Here is a 23,420-nt window from a genome sequence, read left to right as displayed (position 1 = left end):
AGGATTCATTAAATGGTTCAGTACACGAGTTGACTGGGTCTCTTCTGGTTCGCATGAGAAAATGCAAATATAATGTACATTTGCAATAGACCTATCATGGCTAGTGTAGCCATAAATACTATAATGCACGCAAGAAACAAAAAAAATGAGTTCTAAATACTTGCTAATAAATTTGAAATGCTTATTTTATTTGTATTCTCAAATCCAAAATGTAAGTCCTCCAAGATATTAGTTTTATGTGCTCATTCTGATTCATTCTGGATCCAGCACATATAACTTTTTTTTTTTTTTTAATTTAGATTAACTGGTAACCACAATTTTTTTTTTAGTGTATTCTGGTTCATGTTCAACAGAGACTTTCAAATAATGGTTTAGGAAAAAATGGTTTGATCGTTTTTATGGTTGAAGTTCTGATTGAGTCTTTAGAAACAAGACCGGCAAAGCAGACTATACAAAGAAAGGCATAAGGCTATCAAAATGTACTTGCTGGAGGAAAGAACCGAAGGGGGGAAGGATATGATAGAAATGCTCAAATATTTGATAGGCTTTAGTAAATTACAAGGAGGTGACATTTTTCATAGAAAAGGAAAATAAAGAATGTGTGGTTTGTATCTAAAACTGCAAGGAGGGCAGGTTCAGAGGAAACCTAAGCAAAAACAAACAAAAAAAACCCACTTTACTACAGAGGTGGTAAATGTCTGGACCAACCTATGTGCAGAAGTGATGAAAACAGCAACCAGTACTGTGACAGAACTGAAATATCCTTGGGACAAACAGAGTGTAGTGGTAGGAACAAGATTAGAAGATAGCAGAATTGCATACCACCCATCCTTCACGTTCTCTAGTGCAGCGGCAAGGGGAGATGTGCTAAGGAGAAATCAAAACGTGGGTAAAAGATGGAAGAGCTTGTGAAACTGCAGGCCACGAAGTAGCTGGATGGAAATCAGAAGGCTACAACTCCTTAGAAAATGGGTTTGATGGTAGCCAGGTATTGTTCAGCAAGACCATTATGGGCATAGGCATCTGGATGCATGAGCAATCTCATTAATGTTAATTGCTATTTAGCTATTATATAGCTTGGTGGTAGGAGATGGGAAATATGGGAGATGTTTAAGTATGGGGACTTGTATGCTTATCTATCCAGAATGGGAAAACAACAAAAAATGACTTAGATATGGAACAATATCCTACAAGTTTATTTAGATTTATATTCCACTTTTCACACTTTTTTCAGTTCTTCAAAGTAGATTACATTCAGGTACTGTAGGTATTTCCCTATCCCCAGAGGGGTTACAATCTAAGTTTGTACCTGAGGCAATGGAGGGTAAAGTGACTTGCCCAAGGTCATGAGGAGCTTCAGTGGGACTCAAATCCTGGTCTCCTGGTTCATAGCCCACTGCTCTAACCACTAGGCTACTCCTGGTTAAGCTTCTATGGCTGACAGCTGGGATGTATCCAAAATAACTGGGCAGACTGAATTGGCCAAGTAGCCTTTATCTGCCTCATCTACTATGATACTGTGTTCAGGATCGTGTTTTGGTACATGGTGTTAAGATGCATGATACAGTTCTCTATTAGAAAGGTCAGTATGTGGAATCTTTAAACAGGATTTTCAGTTCCTCCAGTGATTAAGGGATTGCATTTTCTTTGAAGAGAACAAACAGAAACAAAATAGTTGTTCAGACCAGAAAATTATTTATCAGTATACACATTTCCTAAAGGTAATTTTTTAGTATACCAGATTATGGTATACTACTTATTGCACATATTGTAGTAGACATCCAGTATGACACAGTTTCATTCTGTTAATTTGTATGTGGAAACAAACGCTAATTTCTGTCTCATTGCAATTTTATTTTTGTTTTCTGTCAGATATTTCCTGTGCCTGCAGCTTCGTCAGGATATTGCTTCTGGCCGGCTTCCATGTTCTTTTGTGACTCATTCTCTTCTTGGTTCATATACTCTGCAAGCTGAGCTGGGTGACTATGATCCAGAAGAGCACAGCAGTGACTATATCAGTGAATTTCAATTTGCACCCAGTCAGACAAAAGAAATGGAGGACAAGGTGGTAGAGCTGCACAAAACACACAGGTATATTATGTAATTTTCACTGGGAATAAGTGATAAAAACTGTTTTGGAAATCTGTGTCTCTTATAAATATATTTAAATCCAGTATAAAGGCACAATGTGGTGATTGGTATATATATAAGAAAACTAACAGTATACCATTGCAGATTAAATCCTGGATTGCCTGATTGCATTTACTTAAATTAACTTTACAAAGTCTTATCCAGTTTACATTGTTATGCTGGGATATATAATGCAAACATGTCATTAGTCAATCATGGATGGAAGATGACATTGCACAGTTTTATTACTGTTAGGATTTTGCTTCCATTGCTGTTGTCCATCACATTTATTCCCCCATGGTGCAATTGTCCGAGAAATACTGGCCAGACTTGTATTAGTAATGGAAAAGGCATTCTAGAAATATGGCTCGACTGGATAAACTAGATTTGAGTTGTCATATACTATATTATCAACACTAATATAAAAATAAACCCAAGAGCAAAACAGAATGCAACCTAACATAAAGAAAATTGTTCTAAATACTGTAAACAAAATAAATAAATAAATTAGAACTAGTATGCTAACAAGAAAAAACTTTAAATATAATTTTAAAGGACCATCATAAATCCTGCTGCCAGAAAGACTGCATCACTTCTTTCAGTGACTAATGTTCAAAATGGGAGCGGTATAATCATTGGTCATTCAAACAGGCAAAGGCTCATATGCAATTCTAATAGGTGATAGCTCATATGCAACTGCTAGATCCTGAAAGTCTTAAATATAATTTAAGTCTTTTTTTTTTTTTAATGCAAATAAAAATGAAAATGTGGCTATAGCATTTATCTGAGAACGCTTCCAATAGAAACCACAAGTTAAGGTATGGCGATAATTTTTTTTTTTTTTTAAAGTTTCAATTTGTTTATTATTATAGGTTTAACAGTAGTACAGAAAGAAGAAAAACAGAATTCCAATGAGCAATACAATATCAGCTATAACGTTGACTTAGTGTGATATGTTACTCCATAAAAATAATGCAATCAGATCATTGTCAGTATCCTGTTTTTTATAGAAAATAAAATGGAAAGTGAAAGAAGGTAAGGGAAAAGAGGACAAAGACTTTACAGTAAACGGATAGAGTCGTGAATAGAAAGAAGAAGATGCTGAAAGCCAAACCTGAGTGTTACCCATGGCATTAAGATGAGGAAGTTACATATTCATCTAAAGGCTTCCACACCAAAGACCATTGGGTTAATCTGTTGTATTTGATGGCCATAGCCTTCTCATATTTGCAATACATACAAACCGAATTCCACTAAAGATGATGGGATAACAGATCCACTCTGTTTTCAATTGGACATAATATTGTGTAAGGCAACATTTGTCATAAAATCTAGCAATTTCCTATGAGGAGAAGATAAGTGTAGAGACGGATTGGCGCACCTCAGAATAACCAGAGCGTAACTAGGTGGGTGAGTAATGGGTAATATCTTTGAGACAGCCAAATCTGTTGCCAAAATATATTAACATTGGGACAGAGAAATAGCATGTGTTTTAATGTAGCCCTAGGGGTATTACAGGACCAGCAATTATGAGTGGAAAGGAGGCCTGCTCGATTTAATTTCCAAGCGGTCCAAACAGCCCTTTGCATTTGAAAATATGAGTTCTTATTTAAGCTGGAAGAAAGTGATATGCGAGTGGATATTAACCATAAATGCTTCCATATTGCATCTGTAGGCATAACATCAATATCTGCTTCCCAAGCCAGACCCAAACGATTTTTAGAAACACTAGTATGATATATCCTGAGAAGTTTTATATAAGCAAGATGCTAAATGGCCTTTGTGTCCGTAATACTGATAAGTTTGCAAGAGAAAAGACCATTGGTCAAGCTGGAAATTGGAAAATGCCTTAGAGAGGGTAATGTTCTGCAATTGAAACCAATTAAAGAATTGAGTGGTGGGTAACCCAAAAAACCTCTGCATCTTTGTGAAGGACAATAGGACAGAACCATCCATTACCGTAGCAAGATGCCACATATCCTTAGATTGCCATAAAGGCCAGTTAAGAGGATGGTGTCCAATCTTTAAGGAGGGGTTGTGCCATAATGGAGCCATGGAAGAGGTATGCCAGGGGCAAAAACCAGCAGGACGAATGGGAATAAAATTCTTTAAGTGCTCGGTGAAGGGATCTCAAAATGGGATTAGAGGCGTGTTGAGGTAATATCATTCACACAACCAAATTGCCCAGAAATATTCTTATTCCAGTGTCTGAAGAGTTATCAACCACACATCAAAAACCAGCACTGGTGTATGTTTTATCAATCAATTCAAAATTGTTAGACCACACGAACATTACTCAGTCAATTATTTTATTTGTAGGACCTCAAAGCTACTTGAGAATGTTCAAAGCATACATGCTCAAAATGTAGCGTACAGGTCCAAATTTGATATTTATTTAATGTGAATAAACTTATTCAAAAAAATTTTTTTGCTTGTTTTTTAATTTGTTTAAAAACATAGCAAGACCCTTATTCCACCTTTATGGATGTATCACCATTTATTTGCACACGAAAATTGAATAAAGCTTTCAAAAAAACGTTTTTGTTGATCTCTGAATCATACTTGGCAAGTTTATTATAATGAAAAGTCTCGAAAGTATACTCATCTTCACAGCATCCTACATGTCCCGACACGGCCGTGTTTCCGACCGTCCTGGTCCGAAACACGGCTGTGTTGGATGCCGGACATGCGCATATAACCCCGGAGGAGCGGCCATGTTTTTTGTAACTGGCGGTCGGAGACGCCGACTGCGAAATAAAAATTTGAAAAAATTGAATTGAACCTACAGAATTCTTTGGAGACCCTGAAAAATTTTATTGCCCCTGAAGCAGGACCAGGACGGTCCGAAACACGGCCGTGTCGGGACATGTAGGATGCTGTGAAGATGAGTATACTTTCGAGACTTTTCATTATAATAAACTTGCCAAGTATGATTCAGAGATCAACAAAAACGTTTTTTTGAAAGCTTTATTCAATTTTCGTGTGCAAATAAATGGTGATACATCCATAAAGGTGGAATAAGGGTCTTGCTATGTTTTTAAACAAATTAAAAAACAAGCAAAAAAATTTTTTTGAATAAGTTTATTCACATTAAATAAATATCAAATTTGGACCTGTACGCTACATTTTGAGCATGTATGCTTTGAACATTCTCAAGTAGCTTTGAGGTCCTACAAATAAAATAATTGACTGAGTAATGTTCGTGTGGTCTAACAATTTTGAATTGATTGATAAAACATACACCAGTGCTGGTTTTTGATGTGAGGTAATATCATGCCAGGGAAACACGTAAGCGGGTATGGAGAGAGAATGTGGGACTCAGCAGCTATCCATCGGGGGGGATCTACCAATTGATACTCAGAGGAATAGTAGTGATAAGCTTGCTGAAGGATGAACGTCTGGTGATATGTGTAAAAATCAGGAAAATTAACCCCTTCATCAATTTTTGTAGTCTTCAGCTTGGATAACGCTATTCTAGGGGCCTTATGATGCCAGAGGAATTGTATTAAGAGGCTATCAACATGTCTATAAAAATCTTTGGAAAAGAATATAGGTAACAGAGAGAGAAATTATGTGATCTTAGCAATTACCATCTTAATAGTTTCCACGTGAGGTGAAGAGGGGACCATTGTAATATAAGACTCCTGAGGGTTTGTAAAATCTGCGATTCAGCATTACTAATAGTATGTTGTGGATCTACATAAAATGTGATTCCCAAATATTTGAGACCATGAATCACCTTCTGTATAGGGGACTGGGAAAGATCCACTAAGGAGCCCAAGTAATTTAGAGGAAAAAGCTTGGTTTTGTGCCAATTAATTTTGTACCCTGAAACAGAAGAATAGGACGTGATTAAATCCAACAAATGAGGGAGAGAATTATCAGTATTACGGAGAAAAAGAAGCACATCATCTGCATATGCCGAAAGTTTAAACATCTCTGAGCCAAACTGCACACCTTCAATTCGTGAATCTTGTCTGATAGCGAGGAGTAGTGGTTCCAAAGCCAGGTTAAATAGGAGAGGTGAAAGAGGACAACCTCGCCAAGTTCCTCTTTGTAATAAGAAGGAGGGGGAGATTTGATAATTAATATAGAGATATGCAGTGGGAGAGTGATATAATAAGCGTATCCAGGAAACAAAAGTGGGGCCAAAGCCAAAATGACGGAGTGTGGAAAAAAGAAAAGGCCATTTGACCCATTAGACGCAGAAGGCCTTTTCTGCGTCTGATACTGCAACGACAGGGTGGTTCTGGGTCATAGTTGCTTCATGAAATTGAAGAAAGAGTCGAGTATTGTTAGCAATTAAACAGTGTTTTATAAAACCAGATTGATCTGGATGAATCAGGGATGACATGACTGAGGATAATTGGTGGCTAAGATTTTGGTAAAAATTTTATAATCTGAATTTAAGAGAGAAATTGGCCTGTAATTACCAATGTTAGTCTCATCCCTCCCAGGCTTTGGAAGTACTACCACACGCACTTCAGAAAAATTAGAAAAAAGCTGGTTGCAAAGGAGCAACCGAGTAATACTTAAGTAAATAAGGAACCAAATCTTTTTTAAACACCTTATAAAAGTCCATAGTTAGACCATCCGGTCCGGGTGCTTTTCCTGAAGAAAGCGCGGTTATAGCATTGTGGATTTCCAGTTGCATAATTGGTTTGTCTAACAGTGTGGCATCATCCGTTAAAATTGAGGGGTAGGAGATGGTAGAAAAAGATTGAATTGCTAATTCTGGTGAAGTAACCTCGGACTGATAAGAGGGAGTTGTAGAAATCCCGAAATGCAGAATTTCCTCATCCGTAAATAAAATGCGCTTAGTAGGTGAGTACCTTGACAATCCGTTTCGTTTCCTGACGCTTTTTCAGATAAGAAGCCTATAGGTGGCCGCACTTATTTGCGGCATAATACGCAGCCTTAGAATGAAAAACATGCAGATGTACAGTGGAACTTAACATCTGATTATATAGAAATTTTGCCGAGTAAAGCGTCCAGTGTTGCCGAATTTGGACTAGCAATATGCTTTTGCTCAAGAGCAGCTAAATCTTGTTGTAAAGCCTCTAAGGATGCCTTCTGTTTTCATTTGTAAGAAGCATAGCTGATGATGTCTCCCCGAATCGTAGCCTTGAAAGCCACCCACAAAGAGGCTGCCAAGATGCCTGGAGCAGAACTGAATTCAAAATATTCTGAGATTTTATTGCGTAACGAGTCCAGGAATTGCAAATCAGAGTGTAGTGTGGGATTAAAGCGCCTCTGCCGGTCAACAGTAATGGATGATTGTAAGTTGCATTTTATCAGCACTGCCGAGTGATCTGAGATCAAAATGGGAGCAATCTCTGCTGACTGGTATGGAGATAATTCTTGCAGAGGCTGCTGTAAGTTCAGTTCTTTTGTTTGCAAGCTGTCAGCAAACCCGGCTAACCTACGATCACAAGCTGACAGCAGTCTAAACTCAGACGCTGCAGCATTTTTAGAACATTAAGTGCTCTGCTTCGGGAAAAATGCTTATAACTAAAGATGTCCTCCTTTACAAATGTTGGTTAATTGCAGCCACGATACGAGTTCAACACTGAGTCATAACTTGTCTTCTTGGCTGTGGGACAATGAATTGTCTGGTCAGCTTCGTAACTCTAACAGCTAACTACTGTTAACTAATCCCATTACACAGTTTTAGCGAACCATACTAATGTTTTTTACTTGTCAGTTTATCCAGCTGTGTACAAGGTGATGTGCATGGCTAAATACTTCTTTCCTCAAAATCTTCCTTTATGGTTTGAGCACAAGGAGGATACATACCCCATTCAAGAATTAATTGTATTCAGGTTATTATCCCAGGACAAGCAGGATGCTAGTCCTCACATATGGGTGACATCGGTAATGGAGCCCTATGTATGGAAAAACTTCTTTAAAAGTTTCCATGAAACTTTTGACTGGCACCAGAGTGCCTACTGAGCATGCCCAGCATGCCATGATATTCCCTGCCACAGGGGTCTCCCTTCAGTCTTCGTTTTTCCGCGAAGCACTTAGCATCGCGGTATAATTGGAGTCCTGTGGTGAATTCACCACCTTAAAAAAGTTTAACTTTTTCGGAAAAAAAAATCATCCCACCGCAAGGGCTTCCCTTCATTAACACCGCGATAACTTTTTTTCCCTTCGGTTTCCGGCCGGTACCGATATTTTTTGGTCATCGCTGTTGACAGCTGTCCGGCAAAATGGCCTCCGGGTTCAAAAAATGCCCGAAGTGTGCGCGGAATATGTCTATAACAGACCCGCACTTAGAATGTGTTCTTTGCCTAGGCAAAGAACACGATGTAAAATCGTGTACATTATGTGCGGAAATGACCTCAAAAGGCCGTCGTCTCCGCGTTGAGAAAATGGAGCAATTGTTTAACAAACAATTGCTCCCGAAGGCATCGACTTCGGTTCAGTCATCGCCATCCGGATCCGTCCGGCAGGTACTACTGAAAAAACGTCGTCCAGAAGCGGGAGACGCTTCTACGCCATCACCGTCAGTATCGTCGAAGGCGTCCACTTCTGGAAGTGAGAAACAAAAAGAAAAACATCGTCACCGGCATCGACGACGCCTAGCACCGATGACCGAAGACCCATTGACAGGTACGGCCTCACCCGCAAAGATACCTCGGACGAGTGCGGAGGCTTCGAGGCCTACTGATCCAGGGCGATCCCCACCGATATCGGCGCCGGGTTCCGTACCTCCTCAGGGCTCTGAGGAGGTATCGGCATCGCCATCACCGCCTCCCCACATAGCTGCTCTGGTATCACCAGCTATGAGAGCGGAACTTGACTCATATATACGTCAAGCGGTGCACCAGGCTCTGCGCGATGCGATTCCGCCACAGCCATCGACATCTCCATCGATTCCGATGCCGGGAGATCCATCGCCATTGATGCCGCCGGCACCGATGCCACGGGAACGGCCTTCGATGCCTACCCCGATACCCTCACCGGTTCCACCGGGGATTATACCGATGCCATCAAAGGATGTCTTGATGCTGCATCCATTCATGACTAAATTAGACTCTCTCCTGGATATTTTATCCAACAAAACACCAGAAGAGCCTATTCCAGGACCCTCTGGAATCCCAAAGCCTCATTCTCCTCTTTTACCATCAAGGCCTAGGGAACCTTTGCTAGTGCCAGTCACTCACCAAACTCCACCAGATATGGCTACTGACACAAGCTCAGAATACTCTTCAGATGGGGATATTTTTTCTGAACCCTCTCCACCTGACGACCACAGGAAGTCACCTCCTGAGGACCTTTCCTTTACAAACTTTGTAAAGGATATGGCTGACACCATCCCCTTTCAACTACAAACGGAGGTGGATGCAAGGCAGAAAACACTTGAGGTTCTGCAATTTGTAGATCCTCCTAAAGAAATGTTAGCAGTACCAGTCCATGAAGTTTTTCAAGACCTTCAGTACAGGATATGGGAACACTCAGGATCTGTCTCAGCAGTCAATAAAAGAGCAGAGGCAACTTATTTGGTACAACCTATACCAGGTTTTCAAAAATCACAGTTGCCACACCAGTCAGTCGTGGTAGAGTCCGCCCAGAAGAAGGCGAAACAACTGAAATCTCATTCATCTACACCGCCTGGGAAGGAGAGTAGATTTCTGGATAATTTAGGCCGCAAGATTTTTCAGGGTTCCATGCTGGTATCCAAGATAACATCATACCAGCTATATATGAATCAATATCAAAGGAACCTTTGGAAGCAGGTTCAAGACCTAGCCCTGTCTCTCCCTGACCAGTATCAGGAACCATTCCAAAATATCGTCCATAAGGGCCTCGAATCAGGAAAACACGAGGTCAGAGCTACTTATGACTGCTTTGAGACTGCAGCATGACTTTCTGCTTCAGGCATAGCTGCACGCAGATGGGCCTGGCTAAAGGCCTCTGATCTCCGTCCAGAGGTCCAAGAACGTTTGGCTGATCTTCCTTGCTTGGGGGACAACCTTTTTGGAGAAAAGGTCAAAGAAGCTGTGGCGACTATAAAAGACCACACAGAAACACTGAAGCAATTATCCTTAATACCTCAGGATACTCAACCTTCTACAAGGAGAATTCCAAAGCGTGATACCAGACGTCCATACTACCGTCCACGCAGGTATTATCCCCCAGCAAATAGACCCAGAACAGCCCGCCCACCTCAACGCCAACAACCTAGGCAGAGGCCTGCAAGGGCACAACCACCACCACAGACTGCCACTACATCTGGTTTTTGAAACAACTCAGAGAGCAGCAGCTTCATCAACCCATTCCCCAACATACCAGTAGGGGGTCGTATAATGTACTTCCAAAGCACTTGGGCCTCCATCACCACCGACCAATGGGTATTATCGATCACAACTCACGATTACAGGCTAGATTTTCTTACTGTTCCAAAAGAAAACCCACCATTTCCATCTTGGACAGTAAATCAACATTCCACAATTCTTCAAACAGAATTATCCACCCTTCTGAGAGCCAGGGCCATAGAACCAGTTCCTGGACCTCAAAAGGGCAGAGGATTCTACTCCCGCTATTTCCTCATTCCAAAGAAAACAGGAGGCCTTCGACCCATTCTAGACCTCAGAAATCTCAACAAATTTCTCAAAAAAGAAAAATTCAGGATGGTGTCTTTAGGCACCATTCTACCTCTTCTTCAAAGGGGAGATTGGCTCTGCTCTCTGGATCTTCAAGATGCTTACGCTCACATTCCCATCTTTCCTCCTCATCGCCAGTTCCTACGATTTCTGGTAAAGGATCAACATTTTCAATACAGAGTGCTGCCATTCAGCCTTGCATCAGCCCCACGAGTATTCACAAAGTGCTTGGCTGTAGCAGTGGCACACCTCCACAAACAGAGAGTGCACGTGTTCCCTTATCTGGACGATTGGCTCATCAAGAGTCAATCAAAAGAAGGAGCTCTCAGTTCTCTCAAGCTCACTATCCATGTGCTTCACTCCTTGGGATTTCTCATCAACTACCAGAAATCCCATCTGTCACCAACTCATCTTATTCAGTTCATAGGTGCAGAGCTAAATACTACAATAGCAAAAGCTTTTCTTCCAAGAGACCGTGCTCAAACACTTGTCCTCTTGACTCACACTCTTCGAAACCAATTCCAAGTAACAGCTCACCAGTGCCTCATTCTTCTAGGGCACATGGCTTCCACAGTTCACGTAACTCCCATGGCCAGATTGACCATGCGACTACTGCAATGGACACTCAAAGCACAGTGGATACAAGTCACTCAACCAATGTCCACTTCCATTCATATAACACCAGACCTCAGGTCTGCACTCATCTGGTGGACATCAATGAACAACCTGCTCAAAGGCCTACCTTTTCAGCAACCAGTTCCACAAGTAACTTTGACTACAGATGCATCCACCTTAGGGTGGGGAGCACACATTGGTCATCTAAAGACACAGCGCAAGTGGACAAAGCTCGAAGCCTCTTTTCAAATAAACTTTCTGGAGCTTCGAGCTATACGCTATGCGCTGCATGCATTCAAGGACTGCCTTTCACACAAGACTGTTCTGATCCAAACGGACAACACAGTAGCCATGTGGTACATCAACAAACAAGGGGGGACAGGTTCTTACCTCCTTTGTCAAGAGGCAGCACAAATTTGGGACTGGGCCCTGACACACTCAATTCTTCTACGAGCCACTTACCTAGCAGGCATCCACAACGTAGTAGCCGATCGCCTCAGTCGTCAGTTCCAACCGCATGAATGGTCCTTGGATCCAGCAATAGCATCCAAGATCTTCCAACGCTGGGGTCAACCAACAATAGATCTCTTTGCATCCCATCTCAACTACAAGGTGAACAATTACTGCTCTCTCCTCTGGCAGCAGAACAGCCTACCGAGGGACGCCTTTGCTCGCCATTGGAATTCAGGCCTGTTATACGCGTATCCACCGATACCACTCATAACCAAAACGCTAGTGAAGCTACAACAGGACAAGGGGACTATGATACTCATAGCCCCATATTGGCCTCGACAAGTATGGTTTCCCACACTTCTAGATCTCTTAGTCAGGGATCCAATTCGCCTGGGAGTAGCTCCCAATCTCATAACTCAGGAACAGGGTCAGTTGCGCCATCCCAACCTTCAGTCCCTGTCCCTGACAGCATGGATGTTGAAAGCTTGATCTTACAACCTCTCAACCTTCCATCCTCTATATCTCAAGTACTTATAGCTGCACGTAAACCTTCCACTAGAAAGAATTATTCCTACAAATGGAAACTGTTTACTCTGTGGTGCACTCAGAAAGATTTAGATCCTTTCACTTGCCCCACTACCTCGCTACTAGATTACCTTTACCATCTCTCAGACTCTGGTCTAAAGACGTCATCTGTAAGGGTACACTTAAGTGCAATCTCAGCTTACCATAACAAGCTGGGAGACGCACCTATCTCCACACAGCCTCTCGTCAGTAAATTCATGAGAGGCCTAACTCACATTAAACCTCCAGTTCATTCCCCAAGCATACAATGGGACCTGAACGTAGTATTAACCAGGCTTATGCGTTCTCCATTTGAACCCATAAATACCTGTGACCTTAAATACCTTACTTGGAAAACGGTATTTCTCATAGCCATTACATCAGCTAGAAGGGTCAGCGAACTACAAGCGCTAGTCACATACGAACCTTTTACAAAGTTCCTACATGACAGAGTAGTCCTCCGTACACATCCAAAATTCCTTCCTAAGGTTGTCACGGAATTTCACTTGAACCAATCAATAGTTTTACCAACATTCTTTCCTAGGCCTCATTCCCATCAGGGTGAGAGAGCCTTACACACTTTGGACTGTAAGCGGGCGTTATCCTTCTATTTAAACCGCACAACAGCCCAAAGGAAATCCAGTCAGCTGTTTGTATCCTATGATCCAAACAAACCAGGTAAAGCAGTGGGTAAGCATACTCTGTCAAACTGGTTAGCAGATTGCATACAATTTTGTTATGAAAAAGCAGGCCTTACTCTTCAAGGGCGAGTAAAAGCACACTCAGTAAGAGCAATGTCAACCTCAGTAGCACACCTTCGCTCTGTGCCTATTCTGGACATTTGTAAAGCAGCAACATGGAGTTCTCTTCACACTTTTACAGCTCACTACTGTTTAGACAAAGAAGGTAGACAAGATTCAGCCTATGGACAATCCGTCTTAAAGAACTTGTTTCCAGTATAATCCCAACTCCTTCCACATCCAACCTGCTGTGATCTTCGGCTGATTCATTTCATCAACAATACTTCACTGTTGCTTCACTACAAAATGACTCAGCCTCTAGCTTGCTAATCACCCATATGTGAGGACTAGCATCCTGCTTGTCCTGGGATAAAGCAAAATTGCTTACCTTGTAATAGGTGTTATCCCAGGACAGCAGGATGTAGTCCTCACGAAACCCACCCGCCACCCCGCGGAGTTGGGTCCGATATGTTTTATTATTTTATTTTTGGCTAATGCTTATTGCTACAAAACGAGACTGAAGGGAGACCCCTGTGGCAGGGAATATCATGGCATGCTGGGCATGCTCAGTAGGCACTCTGGTGCCAGTCAAAAGTTTCATGGAAACTTTTAAAGAAGTTTTTCCGTACATAGGGCTCCATTACCGATGTCACCCATATGTGAGGACTACATCCTGCTGTCCTGGGATAACACCTATTACAAGGTAAGCAATTTTGCTTTCCCCATGTAGTAAGAACCCGCCCTTCTCAGCCTCTTGCCTGCCGGTGTCAGTCACTCATCACTTCCATTGTCATTTTTCACCTCTTCTTTTCGTGTCGTCATGGCCTCAGGTTTTCGTCGGTGCCCTCCGTGCCTGAGGACTATGTCCATTACGAACCCGCACAATGTGTGCGTCCTCTGCCTGGGGGCATCACACAACGATTGAGGGTGCCACCTGTGCGACCAAATGACCCCGAAGAGACATTGCACTTGTCTTGACAAGATGAAGAAGCTCTTTGGGGCAAGAAAGTCCGAGCCATTGACATTGGCACCGAAGGACACCGGTGCCTAGGTTCCTGGATGAAGGCCGAGCACCCGGGGCCTTATCTTATGTGGATTAAAGTGAGGATGACGTCCCATATGACCCCCTGGGAGGAAGACACTGCAGAATCCTCTTCAGAGGTCTTGGAGGGTCTCCCTCAGAACCTTCTCCTCTGGAGAACCTGACCTTTGCAGGCTTTGTGAGGGCAATGCCTGAGGCCATCCCTTTTCAGTTGATGACTGAGGTGGATGCCAATCACAAGATGCTGAAGATCCTCCAATTTCTGGAGGCTCCTAAAGAGATTGTGGTGGTTCCGGTACACGAGATCTTTATGGAATTTCTGTTGAGGATTTGGAGCACCCCCTCACAGTTCCTCCTGTCAACAGGAAGGTGGACGGGGGTTTACCTTGTCGTAGAAGCTACCAGATTCGAAAAGCGTCAGCTGGCATACCAATCGGCAGTGGTCGAATCTGCTGTCAAGAAGGCAAAGTGCTCTCAGACCCATGCCTTGGCGCCTCCTGGGAGGGATCACAGGAGCTGGATGCTCTTGGGAGAAAATTGTTTCAAGGGGCGATGCTCATTGCCCGAATTGCCTCCTACCAGTTCTACATGAGCCAATACTCTCGTGACCTCTGGATGCAGGTGCAAGAGGTGGCCGAGCGGCTGCCTCAACAGCAGCAAGATGCCTTTCTGTCACTGGTGTGTCAGGGCCTGGTGTGCAGGCCTTGGAACTCTGACCAGAGGTACAGGAATGACTCGCTGACCTGCTGTGCACAGGAGAGAATCTCTTCGGAGACAAGGTGAGGGACATGGTGGCCCAGCTGCAGGACCACTATGAGACCCCCCAGCACTTCAGACCTGCCCTCATCAGCCAGGCGAGGCAGGGTCAGAGGAGGTCTTTCTACCAACATAGGAAGTACTATCCTTCGGCCGTTCACTCCCATTCGTAGAGGGTAAGCTTCCGAGGCCATCCCAGCCAGCAGCAAGCTCCCAAGCCCCAACTGGCATCCCAGCCAAATCTTGAGTCAGGGTTTTGACTGGATCGTAGGGAGCATAAGCCAGCCGCCTATACCTGAGAATCTGCTCCCCCCCCCCCCCCCCCCCCCGGGTCGGTGACAGACTGTTTCTTCATGAATCAGTGGCCCATTATAACCTTGGACCAGTGGGTTCTGTCCATCATCCATCAAGGGTACAGATTGAATCTATTGGGTGTCCCATCAAATTCTCTTCCTTGCCAGTTTTGGATGCCATTAGTGCATCAGAAGGTGCTGTTAAGGGAGATTTCTGCTCTCTTAATGGCCAGAGCGGTCGAGCCTGTACCACCAAGGCAAAGGGGGCAGGGATTCTGCTCCTGGCACTTGAACAAATTTATAAAAAATGAAAAGTTCAAGATGGTTTCAATGGGCACCCTGATTTCCCTCCAGCAAAAAGGGGACTGGCTATGCTCCCTCAATTTAAAGGCTCAATCCGATGCGCATACACCTGCATCGGATCTTTCCAGATTACAGGAAGTATCTCAGATTTGTGGTGGGAAAACAGCACTTCCAGTACAGAATGTTGCCATTCGGGCTAGCATTGGCCCCCATCTATCTTTACAAAGTGCCTGGCCATGGTGGGGGCGCACCTCCATAGGCTGGGAGTGCATGTTTTCCCCTATCTGGACAATTGGCTGGTCAAGAGCTCTCTGACAAGTGCAGATCGGTCCCTGTGCTTGACCATCCGGGTGTTGGAGTCTCTAGGGTTCGTTATCAACTACCCGAAGTCCCATCTCAGCCCGTCACCTCAGTTGGACTTCATAGGAGCCCTGCTAGACATGGCTCAGTCAAAAGCCTTCCTGCCGTGCTTCAGGACAGTCACCTTGGCGTCCATACCGGAGGTGATTTAGCAGAGCCAGCAGGTATCAGCTTGGCACATGTTGAGGTTGTTGGGCCACATGGCCGGAACCATCCATGTTACTCCCTTGACATGTTTGCACATGCACAGAGCCCAGTAGACCTTGAGGTCGCAGTGGCGCCAGGCCATCCAAGACCTCCAGGCTCACATATGCATCACTCCGTCTCTCCAGGACTCTTTGTTCTGGTGGAGGGGTGTATCAAATTTAGAGCAGGCAACATCTTTCCAAACTCCCCCTACCTAAACTGTCTCCTCTGCAGATGCTTCTACCCTGAGATGGGGTGCTTACATAGAGGGGCCCCGCACCCAGGGTCTGTGGTCCACTCAGGAATCACAATATTAAATCAACTTCCTGGAGCTCTGGGTATTCAGGTACGCTCTGTGGACTTTCAGAGATCGGTTGTCCACCGGATTTGTCCTGATCCAGACAGACAACCAGGTAGCAGTGTGGTATGTCATCAAGGAGAGGAGGCCCAGGATTGTACCTCCTGTATCAGGAGGCAGTCCAGATCTAGTCCTGGGCACTGTCCCATGGGATGGTGCTCCGGGTCATGTATCCGGCCGTAACGGAGAATGTGATGGGCAGACTGAGTCAGCCTTCAGACCCCAAAAGTGGTCCCTGAACCAGGGGTGGTGAATTGGATCTTCCGTCTCTGGGGAATCCCAGACGTGGACTTGTTTGCATCCCCCTGCCATAGGAAGTTCTGCTCCCTATACAGGTCGGACGGGAAACCAGCCTCAGAAGCCTTTGCCCGCCATTGGGGCATGGGTTTTCAATAGGCATATCTCCGATTCCATTAGTGACAAAGACTCTCTTGAAGTTTCAACAGGACTGAAGGATTATGATTCTCATAGCCCCTCATTGGCCGAGATAGGTCTGGTTTCTACTCCTTTGGGAGTTGTCCCTCCGGGAACCGATCAGTCTGGGGACTTCCCCAGATTTCATCACGCAAGGTCACGGCTAGCTGCAGCATACCAACCTCCAGGCCCTGTCCCTCACAGCCTGGATGTTGAGAGGCTAGTCCTGCAGCCACTTGATCTTTCAAAGGATGTCTCTCGAATCCTGGTAGCCACTTGAAAGCCTTCCACTAGAAGGACCTACTGACTGATGTGGAGGAGGTTTTCTTTGTGGTGTAAGCAACAGGCCCTAGATCTTTTTTTCCTGCCCCACGCAAAAACTGCTTGAATACCTTATGCACCAATCAGAAGCTGGCCTAAAAGTCAACTCCATTAGAGTTCACCTGAGTGCAATTGGTGCATACCTCCAGTGTGTGGATGGTACGCCCATCTCTGTGCAGCTTATAGCTGTACTTTTCAGGTGAGGCCTGCTTCAGTTGAAGCTTCCCTAAGGCCTCTCACTGTGTCTTGGGACCTCAATGTGTGGTGCTAGCTCAGCTGATGAAAGCTCCTTTTGAGCTGCTGTGTACCTGACCTGGAAGGTCATATTTTTGGTGGCAAGCTCCAGGTCTTAGTGACTTATCCACCTTATACCAAGTTTTATCATGACAGGGTGGTCTTGCGTATGTACCTTAAGTTCCTGCCTAAGTTGGTGATGGATTTCCATCTTAACCAGTCAATCATCCTGCCAACATTCTTTCCCAGGCTCTGTTCATACCAAGGCGAACGAGCACTGCACAGTCTGGATTGTAAGAGAGCCGTAGCCTTCTACATGGAGCGGACAGAAGCCCATAGCCAGTCCACCCAACTTTTAATTTCTTTTGACAGAAATAGATTGGGAGTTGCTGTTGCCAAACAGATACTATCCAATTGGCTTGCAGATTGCATCTCCTTCTATTATGCCCGGGTGGGACTGCATTATGGGGTCATGTCAAAGCTCATTCCGTCAGAGCCATGGCAAAATCAGTGGCCCACTTGCAAGCGGTTCCTGTGGAGGAGATCTGCAAGGCTGCAACGTGGAGTTCTCTCCACACATTCACATCTCACTATTGTCTGGCTAGGGATGGTCGACGTGATAGTGGATTCAGCCAGTCCTCCAGAATCTCCTTGAGGTATAGAACCCAACTCTCCCTGTCTAGGGCCCATTGTTTGGGTTCAGGCTGTCTCCCCCTCTGCTACCAACAGCACTGTGTTGGTTGTGCCCATCGGCACCTGGTTGGTGTCTGTTGGTCTCCTTTTGTGTTGGGGAGCAGCCTGTAGTTAAGGATTCATCCATGTGTAAGGTCTACTATTCTGCTTGTCCTAGGAGAAAGCAGAGTTCCTTACCTGTAACAGGTGTTCTCCTAGGACAGCAGGGTGTTAGTCCTCATGAAACCCACCCGCCACCCCGCAGAGTTGGGTTTCTCCTATTTTTTATTTTATTTTTATCATAATTCTGTTTTTAAATAAATAAATGCCCTAATAATGGCTCAACCCCTTATGAGTCTGCTAATGATGGGCTTTATACAACTTAAGCCTCCTCTACGATCACTGGTTATGGAATGGGACCTAAATGTAGTGCTCACAAGGCTCATGTGTTCCCCGTTTTAGCCTTTGCATTCCTGTGACATTAAAAATTTTAACATGGAAAATTGTTTTCCTCGTAACCATTACATCTGCTCAAAGGGTCAGTGAGTTACTAGCCCTTATTGCATACTCACCCCACACTAGGTTCGTCCGTGATCGAGTGGTCCTCCATACTCACCCTAAATTTCTTCCTAAGGTGGACACAGTTTCTCCCCTTACTCAGTCTATAGTCTGCCCAATCTTTTCCCAAAGCCTCACTCTCACCAGGGTGAGAGGTTTTTGCACACCTTGGACTGTATGCGTGCACTTGCATTCTATCTAGACCGTATTGCAGTCCAGAGGAAATCCACCCAACTCTGTTTCTTTTGACAGAAACAAGCTGGGAATTGCAGTGGGCAAATAAACTTTCTCCAACTGGCTGGCAGACTGTATCGAATTCTGCTATGAGGAAGCAGGCCTTCCTCTCCAGGGGTGAGTGAAGGCACATTTTGTAATGGTCATGGCAACTTCGGTAGCACACTATCGTTCAGTACCAATTGCCGACATCTGCTAGGCTGCGACATGGAGCTCTCTTCACACATTCGCAGCACTCTACTGCTTAGATAAGGAAGGCCGTCAAGACTTTGCCTTTGGACAATCTGTCTTGAAAATTTTTTTTTTCCAGTATAATGCCCAACTCCTTCCACAACTATATCCTGCAGTCCTGGGAGAATACCTGTTACAGGTAAGCAACTCTGCTAAATATTTAAAACTCTGCATCTTTAAGTAATAACTGTTTTCTGTATTACATTTTAAATTAATCACTTAGGCTATGATGAATATTGTGTTATTTTGACCAATATAAAGTTTGCAGAATTTTAAGTTGTTTTGCGAAGAATTTTAAATTTTTGTGTGCAGAATTTTAATTTTTTTTTTTTGCGCATAATTCCCCCAGGAGTATCATATGGATATATTTGTTTGGGATCAGAGGAAAAAAAACCAAGTAGAATGTAGCACTTTCTAGAGTCTCGGTTCTACATCTTTCCACTTAGTGCTCGATATGAAACACTTGGTTCAGAACCACTGTTCAGTATACTGTTTCTTGCCTCAATGAGATGTTTATCCCAGTACAAGCAGGATGATAGTCCTCACATATGGGTGACATCACTGGACGGAGCCCTATCACGGAAAACTTTCTGTCAGTTTCTAGAAACTTTTGACTGAAACACTGAGCCCACTGAGCATGCCCAGCATGCCATGATCCTCGAGCCACAGGGGTCTCCCTTCAGTCTTCTTTTTTCCATGCTGCAGTTAGCCTCGTGGTTAAGGATCCCTGTGTGTTTTCACACAACTTTTCTTCACGGAAAAACTAATAATTTCTCTTAGAAAAATCCCCTCCTTGGGGTCTTCCAGTCTCAGGATCAATTTTTCCATCGATCGGTGACAAAATTTATATTTGCGGTCGATACCGTCCCTTTATTTTTTTCGGTGCCCGCAGGCCATCAATGGCTGTCTGACCTTTCATGACGGCAACCGGCTTTAAAAAATGCCCGAATTGCCTCCATACCATGTCCATCACCGATCCACACATCAAATGTCTTCTTTGCCTCGGCCTCGGACACAAAGTTTCATCATGTCCACAGTGCGCCGAGATGACTCTAAAGGTAGACGGGCCCGTTTAGATAAAATGGAACACCTTTTCAATATCCAGCTCATTCCATCGTCATCGACACAGTCGTCACCGGCAGGAATCATGAAAAAGGTAATCCTTAAAACACGCCGGGTGCATGGGGGTAGTGGGGACCCGCTATCCCCAACTCCATCGAAAGCATCGACAAAGTCGGCATCGGTACTTGAAGAACAAGAGCACAGTGAAAAGCACCATCATCGGCATTGACGAGAACTGCCCGGCGCCGATTCTGATCTGGGGGTGAGTTCAATTCTTATCGACCCACCCGCTAAAAAGCCTAGGATCGAAGACACTGCAATGCCATCGACTCAGGAACCAAGGCAATGCCCACCGATATCGGTGCCAGTTACTGAGCCCCCACAGGGACCTGTGGTGCAGCCAGTTTTGCCTCCTCTGCCATCCCCCTATAACTGCTCTGTCCGCATCAGCTATCAGGGAGGAACTGGATGGATTCATCCGCCAGGTAGTAGTTGATGCCCTCCGTGACCTCCATCCACCGGTGCCGATTCCCATACCTCCACTGACTCCAGAAGCATCGATGCTTCAGCCGTTACTGTCTCGACTCGATTCCTTACTCTGTGCCATCAAGACCGAAGACACCGATTAAACATCTGGATCCACCGATGCTGATTCCGGATTCTTCAGAAGCTGACTCCTCCGATTCCGATCAGCCACTTCCAGGACCATTGGGCCTATCGGGATCGAGCCGACCGATTCCATCGATGCCTATTCCACCACCATCGATGCCACATAAAAAGAAACAAAAATCATCGATGGAACCATCAAAACCTGTCTCCATCGATACCATTTTCCATTCCTCCTGCTAGTCCACGTCCACACACATTCTCAGACACCTGGGAGGATGCAAACTCAGATTCCTCCACTGAAGACATCTTGTCTGATCCGTCACCACCAGAGGAAAGAAGGAAATCACCTCCGGAAGATCTCTCCTTCTCTAACTTTGTAAAAGAGATGTCTGAGATGATCCCTTTTCAGCTGGCTACTGAAGAGGACACTAGGCATAAAACCTTAGAAGTCCTACAGTTAGTTGAAGCTCCTAAAGAGATTGTTGCCATACCTGTACATGAGGTTCTGGTTGATCTCCAAAGACGCCTTTGGGAGCATCCATGCACAGTGCCACCCGAAAATAAAAGAACAGATGCCACCTATTTTGTGCAGCATATCCCTGGATTTCAAAAACCGCAGCTCCCACAACAGTTGGTGGTGGTAGTATCTGCGCAGAAGAGGTAAAAAAGAATTAAACCGCATTCTTCCACGCCTCCTGGAAAGGAACAAAAATTCCTAGATACCTTAGGTCACAAGATGTTCCAGGGTTCTCTTTTATTATCTTGTATTGCCTCAGTCAACTATATATGACACAATACCAGCGGAATTTGTGGAAGCAAATGCTGGACTTTTCAGAAACCCTTCCACAACAGCATCAGAACTCTTTCAACTCCATCATTCATAAGGGTTTAGAAGCGGGAAAGCATGATGTCCATGCTGCCTATGAATCATATGAAACCTCATCTAGAATGGCAGCAACCAGTATCAGTGCCTGAGGTTCGGGAAAAATTAGCAGATCTACCCTGCACAGGTGAAAACCTGTTTGATGATAAGGTGCAAGCAGCAGTCACCCAGCTAAAAAATCACAGCAAGACTTTACGCCAACTCTCCATGATACCGGCGGAAACTTCATCTTCTATAAGGAGACCTGACAGGATACCAGGAAACCTTTCTACAGACAACAAAGATACTATCCACCACCTTATCGTGGTAGAACATCCAGACCGTCACAAAGAGTTCAATCAAGACAGAACAAAACATCCAGGCCTCCGCCTCCCCCTCAGACTGGCCAGGCATCTAGTTTTTGAAGTGTTCCCAGGGAACAGCAACCTCTCCATGAACCCAAATCCAAACTTGCCAGTCGGAGGCTGGGTTTCCTATTTTCTACCAAGCTGGTCAGCCATAACCACAGATCAATGGGTTCTATCCATTATAACACAAGGTTACCATCTGGATTTTCTCAGCCAAAAGACTCTCCTCCAAAGTCTCTTTGGATGCACAGAGATCATACCACTCTTCTACATACAGAATTGTCCACCCTGCTGAGAACCAGGGCCATAGAACCAGTTCCCCGACCTCAGCAGGGTAGAGGATTCTACTCCTGCTATTTTCTCATTCCAAAGAAAACAAGAGGCCTACATCCTATCTTAGACCTCCGAAATCTCAACAAATTTCTACGGAAAGAAAAATTCAGGATGGTGTCCTTAAGCACCATGGTTCCTCTTCTTCAGATAGGAGATTGGCTCTGTTCTGTGGATCTTCAAGACTCTTACGCTCACATTCCAATATTCCCTCCTTATTGCAAGTTTCTGCACTTCCTGGTGGGTCACCAACACTTTCAATACCGGGTTCTGCCATTTGGATGTGCCTCAGCACCCAGAGTATTCACAAAGTGCCTAGCGGTGGCAGCGGCCCATTTACGCAAGGAACGCATACACGTCTTTCCTTATCTGGACGACTGGCTCATCAAAAGCCATTCAAGACAAGGAGCTCTCAACTCTTTCAAGCTCACAATCAGTCTGCTTCACTCGGGATTTCTAATCAACTACCAAAAATCCTACCTCATACATCTCGCCTCCTACAGTTCATCAGTGTGGAATTGAACACCACGGGGTCAAAAGTCTACCTCACAAAAGACTGTGCAGACACACATTCCAGATTAGCGAAATCTCTGCGCGCAAGGAAAACGGCGACAGCCCATCAGTTCCTAACTCTGCTAGGCACATGGCTTCTACTGTCCACGTCACTCCTATGGCCAGATTAGCCATGAGAACGCAATGGACATTGAGAACTCAGTGGCTCCAAGACATACAACCCCTGTCATCTCCAATTCAGATAACACACCGCCTGCGTTCCTCTCTCCTCTGGACAAACACGAACAACTTGCTCACTGGCCAACCTTTCCAACAACCAGTTCCACAAGTGACCTTAACTATAGATGCATCCACCTTAGGTTGGGGAGTGCATGTAGCTACTCTTCAGACTCGTGGTACTTGGACAAAACTCAAAGCAACATTTCAAATCAACTTCCTGGAGCTTCGAGCTATACGTTATGCGCTTTTTGCGTTCAAGGACTGCCTTTCGCACAAGACTGTTCTAATACAAACCGATAACACAGTTGCCATGTGGTACCTGAACAAACAAGGGGGTACAGGCTCTTACCTCCTTTGCCAAGAAGCCGCACAAATTTGGGACTG

The 23,420-nt window shown here is 44.4% G+C and overlaps 1 protein-coding gene across 13 annotated transcripts in view; it reads left to right on the top strand.

Moving 5' to 3' along the window:
• The window catches only part of EPB41L2 (erythrocyte membrane protein band 4.1 like 2), a 647,115-nt gene that overhangs the window by 396,209 nt on the left and 227,486 nt on the right, over window positions 1-23,420 (top strand). For all 13 annotated transcript variants that reach the window (XM_029594566.1, XM_029594576.1, XM_029594575.1 and 10 more), the window contains one exon: window positions 1,873-2,091. In XM_029594566.1, the coding sequence (XP_029450426.1) occupies window positions 1,873-2,091 (219 nt within the window). The remainder of the gene's footprint in view (window positions 1-1,872; window positions 2,092-23,420) is intronic.

This window comes from Rhinatrema bivittatum, chromosome 3 (assembly GCF_901001135.1).
Source record: "Rhinatrema bivittatum chromosome 3, aRhiBiv1.1, whole genome shotgun sequence".
In the NCBI taxonomy this organism is placed as follows: domain Eukaryota; kingdom Metazoa; phylum Chordata; class Amphibia; order Gymnophiona; family Rhinatrematidae; genus Rhinatrema; species Rhinatrema bivittatum.
The sequence above is the reverse complement of the archived record's forward strand: the minus strand, read 5'-3'. Positions and strand labels throughout refer to the sequence as shown.